This window comes from Amblyomma mixtum, chromosome 1, assembly GCF_055824585.1.
Source record: "Amblyomma mixtum isolate Tamu chromosome 1, ASM5582458v1, whole genome shotgun sequence".
NCBI classification, from domain to species: domain Eukaryota; kingdom Metazoa; phylum Arthropoda; class Arachnida; order Ixodida; family Ixodidae; genus Amblyomma; species Amblyomma mixtum.
In genome coordinates, this window is record NC_143012.1 from 276,355,256 (window position 1) to 276,379,752 (window position 24,497).

The 24,497-nt window shown below is 47.6% G+C and overlaps 1 protein-coding gene across 3 annotated transcripts in view; it reads right to left on the reverse strand.

The window, feature by feature from the left end:
- The window catches only part of Gycalpha99B (guanylate cyclase 1 soluble subunit alpha 2), a 198,036-nt gene that overhangs the window by 27,134 nt on the left and 146,405 nt on the right, over positions 1–24,497 (reverse strand). For all 3 annotated transcript variants that reach the window (XM_089566075.1, XM_089566076.1, XM_089566074.1), the window contains exons 5-7: positions 19,276–19,973; positions 17,899–18,220; positions 14,307–14,473 (exon numbers count right to left, since the gene is read on the reverse strand). In XM_089566075.1, coding sequence (XP_089422201.1) covers positions 14,307–14,473; positions 17,899–18,220; positions 19,276–19,973 — 1,187 coding nt within the window. The remainder of the gene's footprint in view (positions 1–14,306; positions 14,474–17,898; positions 18,221–19,275; positions 19,974–24,497) is intronic.

The following is a 24,497-nucleotide window of genomic DNA, read 5'->3' on the forward strand; positions in this document are numbered from 1 at the left end:
TTCGTCCGGTACGTTGCCGCACCCCATGTCTGCAACACCTACAACTGATCCGGGCAAAAGGCACGATTCCGACCACGGCCAAGATATACAAGTGATTGCAATGCTAACGTCACTGATGAATGTTATGCGTGCTCTGCTGTCCGGCTTGCGCACGCCAGCAGCACACAACGCACTGCAAGTACTGGATGCGCTACAGCCAGTTCTTGCAGCTCTTCATTAGAAGGCACCATGGCTCCCCCGGAATAATCTTTTACGAAGAAAGTCAAGCAAGCTTTTATTTTTCAATGGAATGCTCGCGGGCTCCAGTCCCGGATTTCAGATATTCGAAATTATGTTTATGAAAACCGCTTCCCCATTCTTGTTATCTGTGAACCGAATCTACCCAACATTTTGCGATTATCCGGTTATGAAGCTTTTACTTCCCCCACGCGCAACAGAACCAGCAAAGTCATCGTCTACATTCGACGTGAACTTACATATGTGCATCATTCGGTTCCCCCACACAATGACAACCAGTATGTTTGCCTCACAGTGAAGAGCCGTGACCTCACGTTTACGCTTTTGGCTGTGTACATGGCGCCGTCAAGCCGCTTTGACGAAAAAAGGTTGAGTGATTTGATGCAAGCCACCTCCGGTCCATGGGTGATTATAGGTGACTTCAATGCTCACCACACCATGTGGGGAGGCGTTAGGATGAACCTTAGTGGAAGGAAACTCGTCTCCTTCGCCTCTGACCACGGCCTCCAGTGCCTAAATGACGGAACCCCGACGTATATTCGAGGGGTGAGCTATAGCAGCTGCCTAGATTTGACTTTCGTTTCGTGATGCCTAACCAACAACGTCCAATGGTTTTAGGATGTACACGTAGAAACCCATGGCAGTGACCACATCCCAACCTACCTGATTTTTACCGGCCATTGCACGTCCCGCTCTGCCACACGTATGCAGCGCATTGATTGGACAGGTTTTAAAGCGCGTATGGAGGATGCATGCATGGAAGGATTCTCGACAGGTCTTGAACAAAAAATTAAGGAGGTCATGGAGAGCGCAACGTGTTGCTACAAACCCGTCGCAAAGTACACCGACTTTGATATTGAATTACAACGACTGCGGGCACTACGGCGCAGGGCAGAGCGCAGATACCGACGCACAAAGTCGCGCTTAGACCTCAGAGATGCAAGACGCCTGCAGAAGAAAATCCAGCGCAGAATTCAAGCCCTGCAGACACAACGTTGGAGAACATTTTGCGAGACATTTGACCCACGAAAGCCTTTGTCACGCGTTTGGAATGCGATCCGTGGCCTTCGTACGTCCCCTCAACAGCGCCACCCGTTTAAATCCCTCGCGCTCCACCAAAAACGCAGCGAGGTCGCGGTAGCCGAAGAATTTTGCGCAAGGATAACAGGCCAACCGAACCCATCCACAACGCTGCACTGCAGTGATGTTCCACCCTCGCGGGATTCACGAATGGATAACTTGTTCTCCATGGAGGAACTTGACGCTGCGCTGGCTTGTTGCAGAAGGTCGTCATCGCCGGGGCCCGATGGTGTGACATACTCCGCGCTCGCCAACCTTGGCCAAGAGGCTCGACGGGTTCTTCTGGACATATACAACAAGTCATGGTGCGAGGGCATAGTTCCTAATGCATGGAAGACCAGTCGTCTCGTACCACTCCTTAAACCGGGAAAATCACCACTCGACATTTCAGCATAGCGACCAATTGCACTCTCCAGCAGTGTCGGGAAAGTCATGGAAAGAATGTTGTTAACACGCGTGGAATGGTACCCGGAGCGATACCAAATTTACCCTGCATGTATGTCTGGGTTTCGACGTGGCCGCTCTTCCATTGACAATGTGGTTGACCTTGTATCGTCCGTCCAGCACCAAAAACACTTGAAAAGATTGACTGCGGCACTATTCTTGGACATCAAGGGCGCCTACGACAACGTCACGCATTAGGCCATTTTGGACGCATTAGAAGCTGCTCAGATTGGAGGCCGCATGTTCAGCTGGATACGCAGCTATTTGTCAGGGAGGTCGTATTTTGTCCAGACTGAAGACGGACCAACCTCTTCGCATCTAAATTCGCCCGGAGTCCCGCAGGGTGGAGTGCTGAGCCCAACTCTTTTCAACATAGCTCTCGTCGGCCTTGTTGACTCATTGCCACAATCAGTCCAGATCTCAATATACGCCGATGATATCTGTATTTGGGCATCAAGCGTGACCCGTCCCCAAGTTCGTGCGAGACTACAAAAGGCGGCAACGATACTGACGTTATACCTTCGTCAGCAGGGCCTAAATATTTCAACCGAGAAATGTTCCCTCGTGGCGTTCACGCGAAAAAAAATGACAAGTTACCCCATATATATTAATGGCAACGCCATTCCCTATGAGAAAAACCATCGCTTCCTTGGCGTTGTTATTGATAGGAACCTCTCGTGGAGTCCCCATCTTTACGACATGCGAAAGAAACTGACAGCGATTGTTCATATTCTCTCCTTCCTCGGGGGAAAGTCCTGGGGTGCATCTGTACGCTCGATGCTTCAACTGTACCGTTCGCTGTTCCTGGATACATGCGGTATAGCTTTCCCATTTTAAACAATATCAGAAAGACAAACCTTCAGACACTTCAAAGTGTTCAAGCGCAAGCTCTACGAATCTGCCTTGGGCTACCTAAATGTGCCTCAACGGCAGCCACTATTCTTGTCGCTGGGGAGCATCCTGTTACTTCATACATTGCTGTTGAAACCATGAGAACACACATTCGGCACCTCACGCGAGTTCCGAGTCATCATCTTGCAGCTCTTCCCGTACTAAGACCACATACTGCATTTGCAAATGTAATTCAAGCTCACCGTGCCTATCTTCCTTCGCAGTTCGCCCACCCATCAAGATCATGCTCACCCATATGGAGTCTCCATGAACCCCGGGTGCACCTATCTATTCCTGGAATTAATAAGAAATCTGATTTATCATTGCCTGCTCTCAAGCAACTGACACTGCATCATTTGCATTTTAACCATACACACCGCACACATGTCTACACAGATGGTTCAGTGACTTCAACAAGCTCTGCTGGGTCTGTGGTGATACCGGCCAGGTCTATTTTAATGAAGGTGAGGACTACCTATCTCACCTCTTCAACTGGTGCAGAACTAGCTGCCCTACGGGCTGCAGTTCAGTTCATTAGTCAGGAATCTGCACATGACTGGACAGTTTTCACCGACTCTAAAGCAGCCCTTCAAGGCCTCCAAACTGCACTACGCCGTGGGTCACACGAACAACTCGTTGCCGAAATCCGCAAGCTCTACCATGACGCCACATTGAAAGGACATAACATAATTTTCCAGTGGCTGCCGGGCCACTGCGGCATTCATGGCAATAACCAGGCTGACGAAGCTGCCCGTTCTGCCCACAATGACGGAATCGCCGTTAATATCCCCGTAACGAGAGCTGACGCAGCGTGTGGGCTTCGTTCCTTGAGGCTGGAGCTCACACTTTCAGCGTGGAACTCTGGTGAGTTGTGCAACCGTCACCTCAGGACTTTGGACCCTGGACTGCGCCTCCGTCTTCCGTGTAATGTAGCGCGTCGTGAAGCAACACTACTGTGTCGCCTATGGCTCGGTGTTGCCTTCACGAATAAGTATGCTTTCCGGATCGCGATGGCCGACAGCCCTTCTTGTGTGAACTGCGCCTGTGATGAGACAATCACCCATATCTTGTGTGAGTGCCCTGCCTTTGTAGCCGAAAGACATAAGCTGCGATGTGCTCTGGACCGCCTGGACCCTCGCCCTTTCACAGAGGCCAAGATCCTCGGTCCGTGGCCACAACAGTCAACTGCCATCAAGGCTTACAAGGCACTCTTTCGCTTTTTGAGAGCGACTGCCTTAATTGACAGACTGTGATTATTTCCCTTTACTTCTCTCTTTCCTCTTTAATTCCCCTCATTCCCTTCCCCTGTACAGGGTAGCCAACCGGAATCCTTTCTGGTTAACATCCCTGCCTTTCCCTCTCTCTCTCTCTCTCTCTCTCAGACTGCGAGGCGTGCACATAACACATAGGCCACATAACCGCGTTGCTTCTTCGCGAACAAAGGTGAACTTACTATATGCGTTGCCTTACGACTGTATGCTAATAGTAGGTGTGTCAACAGAAATGGAGAAAAATTAAAAATTAACCAAAAATAGAAAGGAAATAAAAATGAAAACTATGTTTTCGTATTCAAAGACTGTAAGTAGCCTTGAGGGCCCTCCGTATTTTTTTTTTGTTCTGACGACGTACTTCCTGAATTATTTGGTACTGAAACCATTCTCTCTCTAAAAATCTTTTTCTGAATTTCCTGTCGAGAGTAGAATTCTTGTTCTGATTAGGGGCACGCTACGGTGACCTCTGACGATTTTGTGCATCTGCATGCTTCCCAGTTTCAGTTAAGCATAGCACCGCCATCCATTATACGCAAAGCTATGAAGCTGGCAACCTAAAAGTACAAGAGGATCCCAACTCTTTCAAGGTGAGCTTACAATCCACTCCAATATTTATAAGCAAAACTTACGCTACCTCATACCATGCTCAGGTTTTCGTTTACGAACTTGCTCCGCATTATGTGCAGTTAACCTAGGCTCAACGTCTGTGTTCCTGTAGACGCAAGGGGTAACATGGGAGCTATTCACAGTGGTCTTTTTGTTTGTAAACTTTGTGAAAAGAGTCGGTGAACCGAGGGCACGTGTGGTGCCAATAAGAAAAAAATTACACCATCTCTTACGTAGTCACACAAATATAAGCGCCCTGTATACAACATCAGCTGACCTCTGCTCGCGAATGTCCGTTTATGTTTACCCAAACCACAGAAGAAAAACAGGCGCACCTGAAACTACTCTTATAAGTTCGAAACGAAGGAGGACTCATCAATCCACACGGGCATCATTTGTTTTCAGACTGATGAGCTCAGCCAGACTTGAGGGTCGTTGTAGCACAGCCAATAAGAAGGTGCAGTTTTGACGTGCGGCAATCGAAGGCCAATGACTGTAAACTGGTTGCACTTAACAATTGAATTCAGTATTGTTGCCAGTTTGCGACTCGAACTGGGGTCCCTTGGTAGTGGCGTCATTGGGTGTTTTGACTTGACAACTGAAAACGATTGCTTATTACGCGGAAGCGTCTTTGTGCTTTCGGCTGCTGATTGACCGATTCCAGCACTGTCTTCCACAACAGCGCACAGTTTCAGCCAAAGTGGTGCAGTCGGTTCATGCATCACCGCAGCCAGAGTAGAAGGTCTTTGCTTCAGCCTTTGCCCCTCTAAACATTTATGCGGCCGAGTGCTTACAAACGGCTGTTTGAAACTTTCCAGCGAAGAATAACCTTTGCTGTCTTTTCTTAGCCGTATTTTTACACTCAACATCTCTAACTAGCAATTTTGAACCTGTTGAAATCATTTGCTGTCTTTCTAAAGCTTTGGAAATGATCAAAGCGAAGTCAGCAACTGCAGTGCTGCAAAAGGTGGGCATTACGACTGCGCACTTAAAAGCTCCCACAGCAAACGTCGAAACGGACTGCGACCGCATTACGGGCTTGGTATACGCACAGCGCACTTTATAAGTTTTTTTTTTTCTCTTCGTAATCAAACTCAGTGACCTGCAGCAAGCCATGGACGAGGCTTCTCGTCAGCATGTTTTACTGCCATACCTAACTGAATAGCCACGTTTTCTTTTATCTTAATTTTAAACCGCAACGGCCATTTCTAAGGCTGGCATAACCATTTCTGTCGCGCTGTAAGAAAAAAAGAACAGACTAACGCGCGCTATCCCATCAAGATTTAAACGAGCGACTGCGCCAACACACGACAAATGTGAGATCATTTCCATGCGAGGAATCGTAGAAAAATCAAAGAAAGCGGGGCTGGATTTCAAAAGATTGCGAATAAGCAGCTGAAAGCGGCTTACTGGCGAGCGGCGCGCTTATTTGCATTGCTCAACGCCGAGCTCCGGAAGAGAAGGACCGGACAAATTATTTGCCAGCCGGATTCGCAGACGCGTGCGCAGGCAATATGCCTGCCTGCTCGACGCTTGGACGACGTGAGGACGTGAATACCTCTGGCGTGCTGCCAATACCGCCCTGCGCGCGTCCATGCACGGTCCAGTTGCTCATTCCCGAGGCGGCCTCATGGCGTGTTTACCACTTCCTTAAAATATTCCATTGGTCTGTCTCGGTTCTTTCGCGCCTGTGTCGAGATCTCGTATTAAAAAGCACTTTATTCTCTCCCGCTTACTGCAGAGTAAACCGAAGTCTTTTTGCATCTCGTGACGCAGTTCGCCGAATCGGACGGGATTTTTGTGTTCACATTGTAATGGCTGCGATCGTCCTCCTGGTGCTTTGCGCTATGATTTTTAATGCAAATGAAGGATAGAAAGCAGCAACAGGTGCTTGGGGGAATTCCGATTCTCGTGTTAATGCTTGCCGCTTATATACATCTAGAACCCTTCGCACACATTGTTCAAAATTTTGGTTTGGTTTGGTTTGGTTTAATGGGGTTTAACGTCCCAAAGCGGCTCAGGCTATGAGAGACGCCGTAGTGAAGGGCTCCGGAAATTTCGACCACCTGGGGTTTTTTAACGTGCACTGACATCGCACAGTACACGGGCCTCTAGAATTTCGCCTCCTTCGAAATTCAGCCGAAGCGGCCGGGATCGAACCCGCGTCTTTCGGGTCAGCAGCCGAGTGCCGTAACCACTGAGCCACCGCGGCGGGGTGTTCAAAATTTTCAGCGGGTAGACAGTGGCAGAAATAGCTTTAAAAAAAACTACAAAACAGCCAACAAAAGGACGCCACGCAGAAAGGAGCCCACACACACAAGGCTGAAAAAATAGGCGAGAGATGCGCCTTTAGCGCCCTCCTTTGCAAGCGAAGTTATTCCTTGAGCAAAATACGTTTATAGATAAAAAATATGTGCATTGTGACAAGTGTGCAGAGACTGACAGCACATGTCTGTATTGACCTTTTCTTCGAATAAACTCATGAGTTGATAGTCAGCGCCGTGTGCGTCCTGTTCTCCCTTTCGTGATGTCCTTTTTGAGCGGTGAGCACGTAGCACATGTATTGCAGCCTACAGTTTTAAGTGACAATGTCGCGTGATTTTTTGGTAATCCATACACATTTTTATTCTAAAAACCGTGAGGGATACGGCGGTACGGTCTGGCATCTGGATTGTATAGAAAGTACTCTAATTTAACTAAAATAACTAGTAATGAACTTAGTTCTTCGTTTTTAGGGCTCAAGCTTTTGTTGCGAAAGCAACACGACACGAGTCACCGAGCCATTTCGCGGAGCTGACGAAAGGTCATACACGCATGCGTGGGGAGCAGTGGCGTCATACGGCGCACAGCTGGCGCGCCGCCGCCGTCGCTGCGCAGGTGACTGACAGGTGCCGTCGCCGCGCTCGCCAGTTTCGCATGCGCAGTAGCGGCGCATAGCTAGCGTGCCGGGGCCGCCGCCGCGCGCTCTCCATCGCCTCTCTCTCTCTCCTCGTTGCTTTGGCAATCCTCCTGGTTTAACCAGAGCTAGACCACTGCCATTTTTATTGTGAAACTCAACGCCGCCAGCATCGAAGGCAAGCGCAGATTTTGAACTTTATGAATAGGCAGCGCCGTTCGAAATATAGAGCGTCAGAAGTACGCTTTTGAAAGCTAGTTGAGTTCAGCAGAGTTGAAGTTTGGGCTCGTTGCTAAGGCATCGTTTTCAGCTCGTTGAGCTGGCTTTCCCACATTGCACTTTGATAAAATCTCGTGGCTCAATTTTCAATGCAGCTGATACTGGCGAAGTTCGTGTATATTATCATGCAGAAAAGGCTAACGTGATATCGATGGTGATATCACGCGCAGCGATGCACTTTATAAGTGGGCAACAGGGTAAACTAACTCAATGAGCTTTCGGAAGCTTATTTCTGACGCTCGTTATTTCGAGCCATAAAATCGATTCAAAAAATTTTAAAAGTCATTATTGACGGCGCCTCGGATATTGACGGCCTTCAATATCTCAGTATAATCTTGAACCCTAAAACAAGATATTAAAAAGTTGATTAATTGTTTCAGTGAACTAATCGTCTTTTCTATGAGCTTTGTCACACAAATGATCTCCGCATTGTTCCTGAACTTGTCTTTTTGCCGCGGGAACTAGATCTACACGTTCCTAGCATTCTTAGAAACTGCGACTTATTGCGCTCTGTGGCCGATTTCCCTAATTAAATCGAATTAACGTCCGGCTCCCGCCTTTATTTTTTGAATTCGCAGCGTATGGTGGGCGGAGTCGACCAACGCAAGTGCCTTTCAGCCAGCTCCGTGAAGGCTTTGCTTTCGCTTTATTTTGTTTTTTAGGTTTCCATGGATAAATAGTTTCATTAGCAGATAATATAGCCGCAAAATAAGCCCGCAGAAATAAAAATACGCGCGGACTATTTGCTACTACGGACTACTACGTATTACTTCGCCGATGGCAGAGCGGCAAGCCGCCACGGGACTGGGTGAAAGGCGCTCCATGCGTTGGTCGACTCCGCCCATCGTACGCACCGTACGTAAGGGAGAATTAAAAAAAAAGGCGGGAGCCGGACGTTAATTTGATTTAATTACGGAAATTGGCACACAGGGCAATAAATCGAAGTTCCTAAGAAAGCTCGGAACGTGTAGATCGAGTTCCCGCGGCAAAAAGACAAGTTCAGATTCCTCTTCAGTGCACCTTTAAAATCTTTACATGACGATTGCACATTAGTGATGAAGATATAATAAGCGCCAGCTGGCATCCCTTTATGCTTCTCCTAATATTGACTGTGCTATTCAAGCTTTTGGAAAAATCGCAATTTTGATTTATGAATACTTCACGGGCCGGCCAAAACTTGAAAACCCTCATGTCTTTCCCGGCAGACTTATGCTCGGCGAGTCCATATTTGAACGTCTTGACATCTTTCTCGGGCGGCTTTGAGCTTGAGCGCACGGACTCAGGGTCCTTTCATTGGGCCTCGCCCCAGTGTCCTGCCACCAACGCTAACGTGGACGCGACGGCCCGCTTGGGCCTCTTTCCGCGCTCCTTAACGCTTCGCGTCCTTCATCCGAGCTACTGCACGATGTCGTCACTCCACGCGCTTCCCCCTAAGGGTAACAGGCAAGGTGAAATCCGAGCTTGTCAAGATGTCCAACTTCACCTGAACGCTACATTTACGAACGGCTTGCGATACCGTTTCGGTCAAATAAACAGTCTGCTTTGTAACAACTTCGGCTCGATCGAAACTGCCGTTCATATCCTGCTTGAGTGCCCTGCATATGCTGACGAAAGTCCGTACTATGAACATTTCATGCAGAAGCTCTCTCCATTGCCTCTAACAATGAACAGTGTTTTAGGTTGTTTAGCCTGCCCTAGACAACAGAGAAATGCAGTGAACTTTTTGATTGCGTATTGAAAGGACGAGGACCACATCACTATGCAATTAATGCGAAATATGTGGCGAAAGCAATGCAAGTGTACAATATTTTTCTCGGGAATGGTTTACGACTGACGCGTTGCGAAACATCTTTATCGGTTTCTTCGTCTGCTGATAAACGCATAAAAATGTCCGCCAATTGTAAGAAAATAAAATGTTCTGCAAAAATTCGAGATCTCCTAAGTTTCACTATCTCTTTTTATGCTTTATTTAGGAATAACGAAAAGAAATATAGTTTAGGTCATTTTATAATGATTAAAACTTCTCATTACAGGAAGGTAATACAGGAAGCTATTTCTTTGCTTAATGTTATCAGAGGGTAACGACAGCTGGGTGTATCGTTCAAGGAACATTTGCGCATGTCCTTGCAGCCATCGGTAATGCTCCGGCACATGTTGATGTCTTTAATCTCGACTAACACTACTTTTCTATACGCGACGAAATTTTTTTTATAATTATTGTAACATCAAAATAAACGAATCGCAAATGTCGTTTATGTTAGATACAAAGTTTTTAGTGAGCAAAACTTTTTCAGACAAAATTGAAAACCTGAATACTGGTGCGTGTCTTTTTTAACTTAACTTTTTTTTTTTTCGTTTCATTCTGATCACGCGTCTCGCATCTGTTCTCCTTCAAGAGTACGAAAAAAATTCCAAAGCGAGGTAATGCCTTCCGACCACTCGCTGGCCCGACGAGTTATGTCCTCCGCAATCCGAGGGTGCAACGGCAGTGGTGTGAATGTGGGGATCAGCGGCCGCAATGCTGGAGCAAAACACAATGCTCGCGAAGCAGCTGGCGCGGACGTGGAACCACTGCCGAGGCCCGAGCGGCTTGGTCCTATTTGCCCATATCTGCATCTCGCTGCTGAGGCGCGAAAAAAAAAAAAGAACGAAAAGAGAAAATTGCTCCCCCTGAACGCCCGGATTCCCGCGTAGCCCTCGAGAATAAGGAAGGACGAATACCAGTGGAAAGGAAAAGAGCACAGATGCAGTTGGAGCGAGGACACTCTTCCCTGCCCTTCCCCTCCTTGAAGCTCACTCCAGCCACCTTATACTCACCAAGGATTTTGAAGGAGAAAAAACAAATATTCGCGCAGCGACAAATCGGATTTAGGAGCGGACTAGTCGCTCCGCAGGTTCTGAGGCTTTCCTGCCGTAGCGGAATATTTTTCAATACCACCCCACTCGCTCCTATCGTTTTCAGCAGAGCGCGCACGAGTTTTTCCTTCCTTCCTCTCCTCTTCTTCAATCCTCTCCCCTTCTCAAACTGAAGCCTCACCGGCCGTCGCTTACATAACAAGTTGGCCGTACTCTCCCCAGCTAAACGAGTGCTACCCCAAGGCCCGTGCGCGACGACGCATACACACACAGGAGGGCGCTCGTACGCGTCGAGCGCCTTGCACGCGTACAGCGCTTTGGGATTCAGGGCACGGAGCCCGCGCCAGACCGCGCAGCGAACGCTTCGGGCCGTGCCCTGATTTTAGTCAAGTTGCATTATGGGAAGCGGAAGGTTATTATACCTCGAAAGGCGCAGGAAGTGCTTGCGCGATTTTCACCGTGAGCGGATTAGTTTTGGACGGGGAAGGAGGACATGTAAGAGCGCCGCGTCGGCGTTTTCGTTTTTCGTGTGTCAAGGCAGGCGAACGCGTTCGATTTTCGCAACTCTGCAGACGCGCAGAAAGAAACGGAAAGAAGGTTGAAATTTTGGCTTTGCTGCTCGAGGTTTGTCGGACGACTCAAAGACAGCGAGCAAAAGTTCTTTAAAGCAGTGGCTTTCAAAAGTCGCTGTTAAGAAAGTGGATTTGCTTTTCGCTTTGCGGTGTGCTTAAGTCACCAGCCTGCTTGTAGGCTTGGGAAATCGGTAAGCCTTATTAGCAAAGCAAGGTGAATGAAAAAAATAAGCGATGCGAGCAGGTTGTTCGCTTTTGTGGATAAACCCTTGATGTCTGTCCCTCTTTGACAGCTGTGTTCTGCCACCCGTAGAGCTGTTTTCTTTTCTTTTGCGATATTCTGCTACCTTATGTGAGCAAGTTACGCTGGATGTGTTCACAACATGGCATTGATGACTTTGGGAAAGTGTTAAACCCAAGCAATTATTAAGTTTGTCGTGTTGTTACTGCAACATGCGTAGCCAATGACGCCGGATAGCCCTCGGGTGGGCGTATCCATTTTACACTACAATTGTGCGAAGAAACCAACATCACTGGAATTCGATCTCTTGCGACTGTCTGGTGTCAGCGCCCTTAAAAACGACGTTAAAAATTAAGAACAGGTCTCTCCTTGCTGTATGAAAATTATTTTCAAGAGCAGAATTTAGTTGGCCAGAACTGCAGTTTGTGCTTGTTGGTCGGGCTGTTCAAAGTTCAGCGCTTGTTGTGTGTGCTGCTCTTGTGTCCCGTCCACGTTCTGCGCTGTTTATTTATTTATTTATTTAGGACATACTGCAGGCCCAGTAAAGGGCCCTTGCAGGAGGGGCACAATAAACACAATACAAAAAAAGCACAAAACAAAAAGTACAAGGCAAGTAAAAAAAATCAATGAACGGCCTGTTCAATGGCATCAATGTCAACTGTTGATGATGGTGGCAACTGATTCCACTCGTTAATGGTGCGGGGAAAAAAAGAGAATTTGAATATGTTAGTTCTGGCAAAGTAAGGTTTTAACGATTCAGTGTGCCTGTTTCTGGATGACCTGGACGTTATAGGTTGGAGATACAAATCGGGGGCCATTGACAGTTTGTTAGTTTTCAATAGAAAGAGAAATCTTAACCTTAGTATTCTACGCCGAGTTTCAAGGGACTGTATATTATGTTGAAGCAACAGAGCAGATGGTGAGTCAGTGGTGCGATATTTAGAAAATATAAACCGAACTGCTTTGCGCTGAATTCTTTCAAGGGCATTAATGTTAGTCTTTGTGTGAGGATCCCAAACAGTGCATGCATACTCAAGTTTTGGCCTGATCATGGTGTAATATGCCAATTGCTTAACGTTAGGGGGAGCTTGTTTTAACTTGTGCCTAAGAAAACAGAGATTACGAAACGAAGAAGAGCATACGGTTTCAATATGTTTATTCCAACTAAGATTATTCGTTAGTGTTACACCTAGGTACTTGTACTCTTTGACTTCTGAAAGGTGCCGAGTGGGAAGATTATATGAAAAGGAATGACTGTTTCTTTTATTAGTGATCCGCATAAATACTGTCTTGTCAGCGTTTAGTTCCATCCCCCATTTAACGCACCATTCACTAACATTCTGTAGGTTATGATTAAGTAAAATCTGGTCGCCTGGAACTTTAACTTCATTAAACAAAACACATCTAGATCAGGAGAATTTAGTACTCGCATCAAGTGCCTTCAACGCACTTTCCTGTGCTTCACTCGTGACGACCTTGGCGACTCTTCAGCAAGCCGTGCTGGTGTTTGTTTAACCATGTTGGTAAGAGCATAGTAAAGTGTCTCAGGGCGAAGGCAAAATTCGAAGAGCATTGCTCTTAATCCAAGGGATTTATCGCAGTGCCTCAGTTCAAGCAGTTTTTGCATTTTCAGTACCCGAGAAGAAAATAAAACATAACGAAAAATGCATGGAGCTAACCGATATGATTCGAAAGAAGACCGTTCAAGGCATAGTTGGAGAGGAGGACGAGAACAACGAATGTCATATTTGTTATAGACTGAAAGCTTTCTTTTGATATTCGTCTGGAGAATGGTGCAGATAAAACTGCAAGGCGAAGAACGGTGAAACACACTTAGCATTCAAGCATTGCCTTGCTTGTTTGAGCAGCACCCAAATAAAGATTACGAAGTCTGGAGAAATTACTCTGTGCTCCCGCTTGCATTATGCAACAGCGCTCGCGGAAGTTGAAAGCCTTGTAGAAAATTAAATTTCCACTTTTTTTAGAGACAAGGTGTACAGGGAGGAACTGTGGATGCTGCTTAACTAAACTAGACAAATGAATTGCGTTAGATGTGCCGTACGCCTGTTAAACTTCATTATTGAAACTCTCATTTTAATTTTGTCCTTGACCCTAAGTCCTCGGGTGGCGGTGATAAACAGTTTTTTTCAGTAAAGTAAAGAGTTCGCACCCCTGGAGCTGCGAAGGGGCTTCAGTCTACGGCTCCTACGGCCTTGACTCTTTGCTGAGACCTGTGAAGCAGCTACCTTCGGCCCTCTAGGCTTGAAATGGACAGCAGGCCTTGCGCTGCCCAGATTATGGGTTTGGAAAAGTCCTTCAGGGTTCTTTCTCACCCGTTGCAAAACTGGGTTGAGGTGAATTACGTATATACGCTTTAAAACAAGCCCACGTAAAGTGCAAAACAAAAGAAACAACTTAATATCGGTGACTTACTAACTAAAATATCGCCTTTATAGGCAAATGTATTCACTCAGTCATGCGTAAACGTAACTTAGTAAAGCGTCATCTAAATTAGTGTAATTTGTGTAGTGCACCCACAGACCTGCGCTAAAACCTGAAACAAGTTACCAGCCTCCCACCTTTGCGGCATGGTGGCCTTGAATAAAATTGCCGTGGAAGTCAGCCGAGTATTGTCTAGAACGACCTCATCGGCGGGAATAGTCGGAGGACAACTGCAAGCAAAAGTTACTGCTGTGTGCCTGAAGCAGCGAGAAGCAACCATTAATTGCACTGGCGGCTGATTGCGCGCGCATAAAAGAAAAGAAAAAGTTATCTTTCTGTTCTCTTCACTAAGGAGCCATGTGCAGAGTTCATGTTGCGATATAGAACAGGCTTGGAAGATGGTGCATTGTAAAATTCAAGTAGCAGTATTTGTGCAGCTGTCTTGCAGCGAGTCCAATGGGAAAGGAAGAGACAGAGAAGAGAAAGCTAGCCTTGTAGACGTCCAGCTCGCCGCAGAACTGGTCAAACTGCGTGTAGAGGGCGTTGAGCATGTTGATGACCATCATGGGCGTGGCGGTGGCACAGATGGCCGTGAAGCCCACGATGTCTGAGAAGAGCAGCGTCACCTGGTCGTGCTGCTGGGCCTCGACGGACTCGCCTGCACCGAGAACCGAAGGTCAGCAACCACCATGCGCGACGGAGACAAACAGTCCAGACCCGCACAACCAAACACTGAATGTATGAATGCACAGAGTGTGTGTCATTGAGCGTCTAGACTGCGGTTGCTAACTCGTAACTTCCGGTGCACATGCGAGTGTCAGCAATATTTAATAAAGACACAAACACCTTCGCCAACCGGGAAAAAGAGAAAAGACGTAGAGCCAGCCTATAGAGTTTATGAGAGGAAGCTTATCAGAGTCATACCCCTGTCAAGCGGGCAAGTTAAGTGCACTTACGGGGAGTGCGCTTCGCCATCCCGAGTGACACTTTGGGCTACGCGGTGCTAAACGGGAAAGCAAAGTGCACTCGTTGTAAGAAAAAATGCCGATAGAAAATGAGCGGAATTTGTGAACAGGACGATGGAAAAGAAAAAAAGACTCATAATATTTGATTGCTTAACGTGATAGCGCAAATAAAACGAGGTTCAACAGTTTTTAACGATTAAAAAAAAAAACAAAAATAGAAGAAAAGCCAAGTCCAGCCAAGACTATCCAGAATTTTGACAACAAACAAGATGGCGGCGGGCAGCGATGTTGCATCTGATCACGTTTACTTGTTTTGTTGCTTCGCTTGTAGCTATAACCAACGAACTTTTCTCTGATAATTGTGTTATAGCACGTAAAATAAAGTTGTAAGTACTTTTTATGCACTATAAATTTTGTACCATTGGAACCGCTGGCGTCGAGGCTACGCACTCGGCCAGCAAAGTGTGGTCCATGAACGCACTCCTAGCGGAGTGCATTCTTCCGCGAGTGACACTCACTTGCGTCGTTTAGATACGACAAAGTGTACTTATAGCGAAGTACACTCTCCGTAAGTGCACTTAACTTGCCCGCTTGACAGGGGTAAGAGGCCCACCGAGACGTTCATTACCGTTATGCCAAGGATGAGGAAACTCTGAGGAAAACCATGGCACAGCCAGGGTTTTCGTCATAATTCATGATCACGAAGAAAAACACGGAAACTCAATTTTTCGCAGTTAGAGTACGCGCAAAGTCCCAGCAGGTTGATCACGGACGAAGGAATGCTACGAATGTGGCTAGTAATGTACAGCCTTTGTCAAAAGTTTGGAGCCCAGGCGGTTTGCTTCTGAACCACACTGTGTGGTTCGTAATGCATCTTCAGCGTTTCGAATTTTCTGAGGGCAAGAATATTTCTGGTCCTGCCTTCTCCAGTAGGCAGGTTGTCCAAGAATAATACAGGAGTCCCACTGCGAGGCTTAGAAGCAAACCCCTTGGGCTCTAAACTTTTGACAAAGAGTGTACGCGAAGGAAGAATTGGAAATAATTATGAGCTAAGAAACATATATCTTTGATATGGCCTATTTCATGTAGGTTGTTAGCGATAATTTGTTTTGTTCTACGCAACGAAGCGAATTGTCTTGGTTCATTTTATTCACAGATGAAACAAATGGAAACAATACAATATGAACCAGTTTCAAGACATAAAAGAAAACTATCTGTATTCAACTTTTAAGCCTGATAATACTGTCAGTTTTTACCGCACAGAAGAAAAAGTTTGGCAGTAACTTGAAAGTGAGAGTAAAAATAACGACTGCGTTCAATAAACAGTAAGCAACACTTCAAGACGTTTTAAATGAACATAACATGACGCATCCAAATTCCGTTTGCCTCACCTTCATCAGTTAACTGAAAAGCACAGAAGAATATGCATGCCTTTTAAGTAGCTGCTGCAGAGCGGCCTAGCTTTCCGTTTCAACAAGTATACGCTTGCAAATTTTTTTACTATAGATACGGCTAACCATCACTATAGTCTTCACGAAATTCCAGAATAACTGGCTTTCTTTCTTCCGCGGGACTGCAGAACAATTTCGCTCTACTGAGCTGTACCTGAAGTCCGAGAATAAAACAAGTGCTTAAAGCTTGAATTACCTACATTCACTGGAAACGATGCTTTTCGACCGATAAAAATCCCACAGATGCACTTGAAAAACTGGAAAATGCAATGCGCTTGTTGTGAGCCTGGGGTCTGCTTCGTTGCTCCTAACTATGAGTGAAGAGAAAAGGTCGTAAATGCACCTGACCAGCACCCAGAAACAAGATCTGTTAAATTTTATCCACTTAGGTGGCAAAGTAAACAGCACTTGTTGCTAAGCAGGCTGAATTAGGCCTGAAGGTAGAGTGTTAGCGCAAAACCTTTGCACACACATCAACAAGAAAGCAAGAAAAAAAAATTTACCCGGACACCAAATTACATTATGGGTTCGCAGTGTCATAGCATTTGCAGCTGTTGAAGCCTTTACCAGAAGTGATGCCACTCCCCAATCTAGTGCAATCACTTCCGCCCGGCCAATAGGCGAATTCCCAACGGAAGACGCATTTTGGCTCCGTGGGACTTCTAATGATGTGCCATTGAAGACCTGCGGAGTCTTTTCATACCTTCAAATCGCTATTTCGCTCAACTTGACAGCCAGCATGCTCTCAAGGGCTTTTCGCTCTCTTGAGAGAAAGCCACAGATTGCTCAACCGGCGGTACCTATATACTTTCGATGCCAGTTAAATCACTTGCTTCTAAATGGGATCCCTCCTGTCGCCTATGTTCATTTACTTGCCGCAATGCGGCGCAAATTGAGAGAAGCGGTAGCATTCGCCGCAGCGCAAGATGCTCGCCTGACTGCTGGATGCTCCTCCTTACACAGCTGTTTGAAGAAGGAAAGGAGAAGTCAGCATAAAACGGATATTCTCCTTTCATGTGGCTACAGTGCGGGATACTCTCTCCCTTCATTTCACTGCTTGTGCGGAGCAAGCACGAAGGGTAGCAAACAAGAGAGAGAGAGTAAAAAAGGCTAAAAACAGAGCAAGGGCATCGATTTGCCGAAACCGTCTCATCTGAATGGCAATGAAGCAGAGCAGGCATTGGTGCGAGAAAGATGAGTTCCTAGTCTTTCATTCACCTTCAATTACGCAAGCTTCCTGATTCTTGGAAAGAGCGGGAATGAAAAGGCTAGGCCCCTTCTAGAGGTTTATCATATCAGAAAGTTGTCCGAGCGTTGTGTCTCTACACGTCTATTCTGCTGAATGGGCTTTTTTACATTCGTTTTTTAAATAACTTGTTGCTAGACTGATTCGCCTTCTCTACCCTCTCTAGGCGCATGCTCGTCGTTTTTATATTTATATGCCTTATGCGACAGCATGAATAAACAGTCAGTAGTAGCACTCGTGAATGTCTTGTGTGTCCTCTCTTATGTCCCTAGTCCGTTTTTTGCCCCGACTTCTTCACATCAAGCTTCCTGAGAGCTCCGAGCCAAAATCCCTTCGCGCTGCGGTCTTTTTCGGTGGTGCGGGGTTTTCTAGGGTCCCGCCTGCTATTTCTATAGGAGACGGAGGCCAGAAGCACGCTCACCCAGCCACAGCTTGCGGGCCACCCTGGGCGGGAATATGAGGTGCAGCAGGTCGACGTTCTTCTGGCGCTCCTCCTCGACGGCCAGGTTGGCCTCCTGGATGGAGCCGCGTATCTTGTCCATGCGGCGCTTGAGGCCGTCCTGCGCGCGGCTCTGCTCCTCGACGAGCAGGATGTCGCGTGTGGCGTCGTGCACGGGCACGTCCGAGATGTACAGGCCCCGGCGGAGCATGGCCGACAGGCCGCCGTCCAGCACGGGAGAGCCCAGGAAGAGCAGCGCCCGTGACTCCGGGCAGTGCACCATCTGGCCCTTGACCTCCATGCCCTGAGAAAGGACATTGCGCAGCCACAGCAGGGCAAATCTGGTGAGAAACCTTGAGGTATTACTGAGCTCACTGGAGAGATCAGAGCTCTTGGTTACTTTTCACAGTACTGGGAAAGTATTATAAACGATATATCGGCTGATTGATTCATTGATTCATTGATCAATCGATCGATTCATTGTACACGGGGAGCCTGCTCTGCAAAGTAAAAGACGGGTGAAGAACGATGAAGACAGTTCAAGAACGATCTTATAAGAGCCAACGCTCTAAAAGTATAACAATCCATTTCTATTCCAGAATCACTGCCTGGAGAAACGCACGTGAAAAATAATATTAGACAAAAAGTCAGCCCATAACCAGATGCCGCATAGAGTTTGCGACCATGTTACATGAATATGATTTTTACCCATTCATCACAGAGCGGCTTTTGATTTCAGTGTTGAATCCGATAATGGAATTTTATTTCTTACTGATGATGAGATATTTAAACGCTGAGCAAGAAGAAACTCAGTAGAAGAAAAAAGTGGTAGGGTTTTAATGCAGTTAAACAGAGTAGACGTGCGCAATCATGTGTTCACTCTTCGCCTCTTCTTTCTGGCATCTGCATGTGCACGCAACAGCGTTTCTCGCCCTTCATCGTCACATGCTCTTTCCACTCGGCGGAAGGTGGCGCGACGCCCTCCACCAATTGGCTACAGCTGGCGCGACGATCCTCCGAACTTTCTCGAGCTTCCTCCCATTGGCTGCAGCTTACGCGACGATCCACCGAAGTAACCCGAGCTTACCCGAGTTACTCCGATGCTTCATATAACGCAAGATTCTTGCTCGGCGTTGGTACACCTAGAGCACTAAAATATTTCTCTATGTATGGTTCTAGGCAGATAGAGCTATCCTGTTGCTGCGCTTCGATTAACTGTTACATCAGCTTATTCTCTCTACGAGATCACCCTGTCTCCGCCTTCCCCGACACTTCCCCGAAAAGCTGTGATTTCCATTCCTACTGCCGGCCACTCTCGTGCGCCCGCTGCCACACATCAGCGGAGAGACCTGTACCCACCTTGTACCGTTCGTGCTTTATGGCGTCGTCGCGGACCTGCAGAAGGAACGGCAGGTTGATGTTAGCCACCACGTGGTCGAAACGCATCTCGACCTTCGGCTCCACGAAGGTGAAGAGAGCGGGCACCGTGCTCGCCTTGCCCCCGAAGATGCGTGCCAGGCCCATGCCCAGCTGAGTCAGCTTCAGCTGCCGGTCGCACATGAAGTGGAAGGGGAAGGCCCGGCAAAAGGTGGCCACCGACACGGCCAGGTCTTCCGGGTTAGCGCTGGCTACGGGCTTAGCCGCTACCCCACCTGCCGGCGCCGACAGTGACGGAGAGGAGCCGGCGGGTGCCTCCGGCTGCAGCACCAGCGTGGCCTGCTGTGCCTTGGAGCCGGCCACGCTGACACGGACGCTGAGCTGGAAGAGCTGTGCGGCGAGCCGGCGCAGCGAGCCGGCCAGCAGTCTGAGCAGGGGCGGCTGGTTGGCTGCCGACACGCACTGGAGCACCAGGCGGCCGTGCTCTTCGCGGACACCACTGAGGCGACTTCCGCGCAGCCGCAGCCCAGCGCGCTCGAGCACCACGTGCAGGGACTCCAGGTTGACAAGGAAATCGGCCAACGAGCCGCCCAGGAAGCGCAGCGCATTGCCGTGCCAGTCGAGGCAGGAGCCCGTGTGCGCCTCGCCCGCGCTCTCCAGGACGGTGTCAAGGGGAAGGCCTGCGAATTGCAAATGGGTAAAGAATGAATGTCTCTCTATGTTTCCTGTAGTACCCCCATGTGGGAAAAATTGTCCGGAGTCGGCTTTGGCGTCGGCGTTGGCGACTGTTTGAAGCCTGAAGCCTCGGAGCGGCCAGTTGCTCCGGCCGCTCCGGCAACCTAGGTGGTCACCTAGGTCATATGACCTTGTGGCGTCATCACAACCTGCCCAACGGATTGTGAGCAAACTGACTACCCTGGCAGGTGCCTGTCTAATTAATGACTGGCCGCGAGATATTGTTCGGGAACAAGAACGTCTGCTTAACCGTCGCTTAACCGCTGCAGCACTGCGGCAGAAGTTGTATGAGGACTTCTTGGGACGCATGAATGTAAAGTCAATCCTTATCAATTCTGCATATATGGGCCTTAACCCATTAACGCTTACGCGTCAAACACTTAAGGCGGAGCGTGTGTCCCCTCCAGTGCTTTTTTTTTTACCCTGTAGGAGCATTTGCAATATGGAGATGATGGTGGTTTGGGCGTCACCGTGGGTTGGCGAGCACGTGTGGGCTCAGCCCACCCACGTACAGCCGTGACTGCCGTTTGGCTATGGCCGAGTAAAAGGGGATCCTGGTGGTTCTTTGACGCCGAGCGCTTGGACCTTAAAGGGGCCTTAGTAGAGGCAAGTCATCATTTTGGCTCCCGCTTCCCGTAGACTGCATCCCCGGGGCTGACCCAACCAGGGCGAAATCGGCAGTCGCCTTTTCTTGCTCTTCCCTACTTATTTCACTTTCGTGACTTTTTTTTCTCACAACTTTTCTGCCTCCTCCTTCCTTCTTGGCTTCTCCTTTCATTTAGCGCTAGGGCTAACCACGTATATCTAACTACACTGAGTTACGCCATATTTGGGTATAGTGGTGGTGTACAGCTGCCGTGGACAGGGAAAGTTCCCATCTCGTTCCCTCATTGGGCTCCATGGAGGCAGGCTGGCACTGCGGCCTAAGAAAATGCATATTTAATGGCTGCTTCCTTATCTTTGAATGATCGCCCTCCCGAAAAGGGCGTATCAAGGTTACCGTTCATTTTATCCATAGAAAAAAATACTTTTTCCAAGTTCCAAATTGTCCTCAGCGAAAGAACAGGAATACTTGCAAAAATGATATCTTTTGTAGTGTCAAAGTGTCTAACAGATGCCTTGGGCCCTTAATACAAAGGAGACGTAATTAGCCAACGGAGGCCTATCATTTGAACTCCATGACAAGGCTCGACGATCCAGACTCATAAACATTGAATCGCTTGAAAAAATTTGTTTCCATGACAGCCCATAGACCTCTGCATACAGTACGTGGTGTCACCTCTGGCAATGACTGTTCATTTGATAGAGGAATAAATGCTCGATGGGCTTACTGAAAAAAATGTAGTAAATGTGAACAGAACAAAAATCCGGAAAGAAAACAAAGAAATTCCCACAAAACACCTAGTCTTGATCTTCCCTTCCTTCATACTGCCGTAGTCGTTTGAAGCAGGGCCCACAAAAATCTCTGTCCGTCGATATATACCTTGAGATTCGGCCACTGCTCCCAAAGCTCCCGTGGCCATGAAAGAGGCGAGAAATGTGTCTGTAATTATCATCTATCAGGAAACTGCAATGCTGCGCCACACTGTGCGAACTCTGATGGGGGCCCTCCGCATACTACAGATTTTGCCTATCTTGGGAAGCTGAATAAGAAATCACCAGCTTAAAGGCAAAAGAAAACACTTCATTTTAAGAAGAAAGAAGACGTATTGCAGTCAAGAGCAAAATTTCTTCGACTGCAAATCAATTTTGCTCAAGTGTAGCTACGGTGTGGGGCACTACATTGGCCTTTGGCATCTGCACAGATCACACATGGTGAACCTGACACAGGGCCATCCAGGCCCCCGGTAGACGCAGCGAAGGCTCCCCTGCCATCTCTGAAAAAGGGTCCTGAGTCAGCAGCCCCCCGTAATTCTCCCCATAGGGCGAGGTCTGAATATTGTACACCTGCTGCTTCCCCAAAGGCCTCCAATGAAGCGATGGACACAAACCCCAGCGCATCTACTGCGCACGGGCTGCACAGCTTGCTTCAGTGTGTTAACAAAGTAAAACATGACTAACGGACCTGAAGAGTCTGGGAACCCAGGTTTTAAGCGTAACTCCCCAAACCACTAAAAATGGCAGTACTAATTCTAGACGCATTGTTCTCACAGCCTTGTGACTATAGTAGAAACTAGTTTAGCATTTCTGTAGTGGCGTTTTTGCTTATTAATGAGGTTTTGCAGATGGTTATTACACCATTGGTTGTTTAAATCAATCTTTATGAGGATGGTGGGAATATATCAAGCTTATGTTCTAGCATCCTATTTTTATATAATTGCCAATTGACTTTGACAGAGCGAACTGAATGTGAAGTACTAAAGTGCTCGTAAAACTGTCCTAGTTCGCGGTTAATTGCCTCAAAGTTAGCCCTCATATTCAGTGATTAGCTTTCCCGTATGGTATCTCTTTATGATGGGTAATGATATGCATATATGAAGGAAACTGCGGCTTACGTCGATTCGACCCGTAGCTCCCACAGTTTATGTGTTGCACACATCAACAGAGATGGGCCTTCATGAAAATACAAAGCTTAGCAGAACTTCGAATGATTATGCAGCTTTCACTGCGTCAGTAGTGCATGATGTCCATGCATAGCTGCAGAGAGGTACTATAACCCACACTCGCACAGGCCCCGGCACACACGCTTATGCACGTGTGTAATCTGCAGTCCAAATCGTGTAAACCACGCACAGCCCTCAAAATGTGGCACAGGCTGGTGTCTAGGCCTGCCTCACGCAAGAGTTTAAGAACGGCCTTCGCCCTACAAAAGTTTCGCAATAGCGGTTAAGGCAGTTTCTTCGGAGAGAGGCCGAGAGTCCAGTCGTCTTACGGTAGCTCACAGTGCCCTCCTGGCATCAGTGTTGTAAGGGCACTCGCAAAGAATGTCACAAATTTTCGCTGAAATGTTGCAGTGCAAGAGAATCGGGCCAGCTTCAACTCTGATCTTGGGGAAGAAGCGCTTGGTGAACGCGACGCCAAGCCGTAACAGACAACATTAACTGGCAGGCGTGGTCCCATTGGTGATTCACGCCGTTCTAGTGTGACTACGTTGCAGCTTGCGCTGAATGCGCCAGCAAGTCTGCTACTTCTAGAGAATGCTACTTTGACGGAAGCCCCATAGCATAAGCTTCAGCATAAGCGCGTTTTTTCCTGCTATGCCGCAATGGCTGGTTATCCACTGAAGCCTTATCATATGGCCGCATTTAAATGCCTCAGCTAGCTACTGCACAACTTTTCCGACTAGTAGCTCAGACGTCCTTGGCTTCACACGCGTTTTTATGGTCTGCAGGTCAGGTCCTCAGTCGCAAACTATAGTCCATTGCTTTGCTGTCTGGTTGTCAATATAGTGGACGGCCTCTCGTGTGCCTGACAATTCTGTCGCCGTGCAAGACGATGTATGCACAGGCATAATGCGGTAGCTTAAGGCACTTCTAAGCACCATCGCCACTGCTTCTGAAGAGGTGTTCGCCACCGACCCATCTTCGAAGCTCTGCTTAAGAACGACAGCGCTGTCTTCGCTTCAAAAGAGCAAACAGAGCTTAAATGATGAAGTTTTTTCTCTTCAAGAACAAGACTTCAAGAACAAGTTATATTTCGAAAGCGGATGGCCAGTTTTTTGTTCAGACTGGACGCACAAAAAAATCAACTTTATTCTCACTTCTTTATGGTCTCCACTACACTTTTTTTTTACAATAATAGTAACAATTTTAGTTCACAGGACATGTCACATTTACATAACAGGCTTGCCAAAGCAACAGTGGGCTTGGCTGGCAACGAGTGGCACGCAGCAGGCTCTTAGAACATGTGCAGTGAGGGAAAAAAACGTTATTCAAAGTTGGATAAATTAATGTTCTAAAGGCGAAGCACCTCAATGCCTTCCTGAGCGTACACCTCCTAGCTGCAGAACGCTTCATTCTGAGGACCTGAGCAGTCCTGAGCATGCATTGTAGCTCGGGTGTCCCTAAGCAGAGCCCGAAGATCTTGTCAGCTATTGCTTAAGCCCCCTTTTCCCGACCAATTTACATTTCTCATCGCTGTAGAAAGGTTGCAGTTGCTCGACTTACAGCAAAGCGGCGGCGATTCCGCCCCGAGAGAGCACCTCCAATGGCATTCCATTGGCCTGAATGTCCGTTGCAAATAGAGATTCAAATTGCCCCTTTCAAATTAGTAGCTCGATGATGAAAAGAGACGAGATATTCCGGTCATCTGAGCGAAGCACAAGGCGCAAGGAATTCCAAAGAGCGATTTTGTTTCGGACTTCCGCCGCCTTTTATCAAATGAGGACGTTTAGTTAAAAGACGAGGCTGCGCAGGATTACGAAACGAATTTACTGGGGCGGACAGAGCACGAAATATGAGCGGCAGCCATTAGCAAAGTTTTGAGAATAAAGAGACACTCGGGACCGAATTGAAGTTGGCCTGGATTAG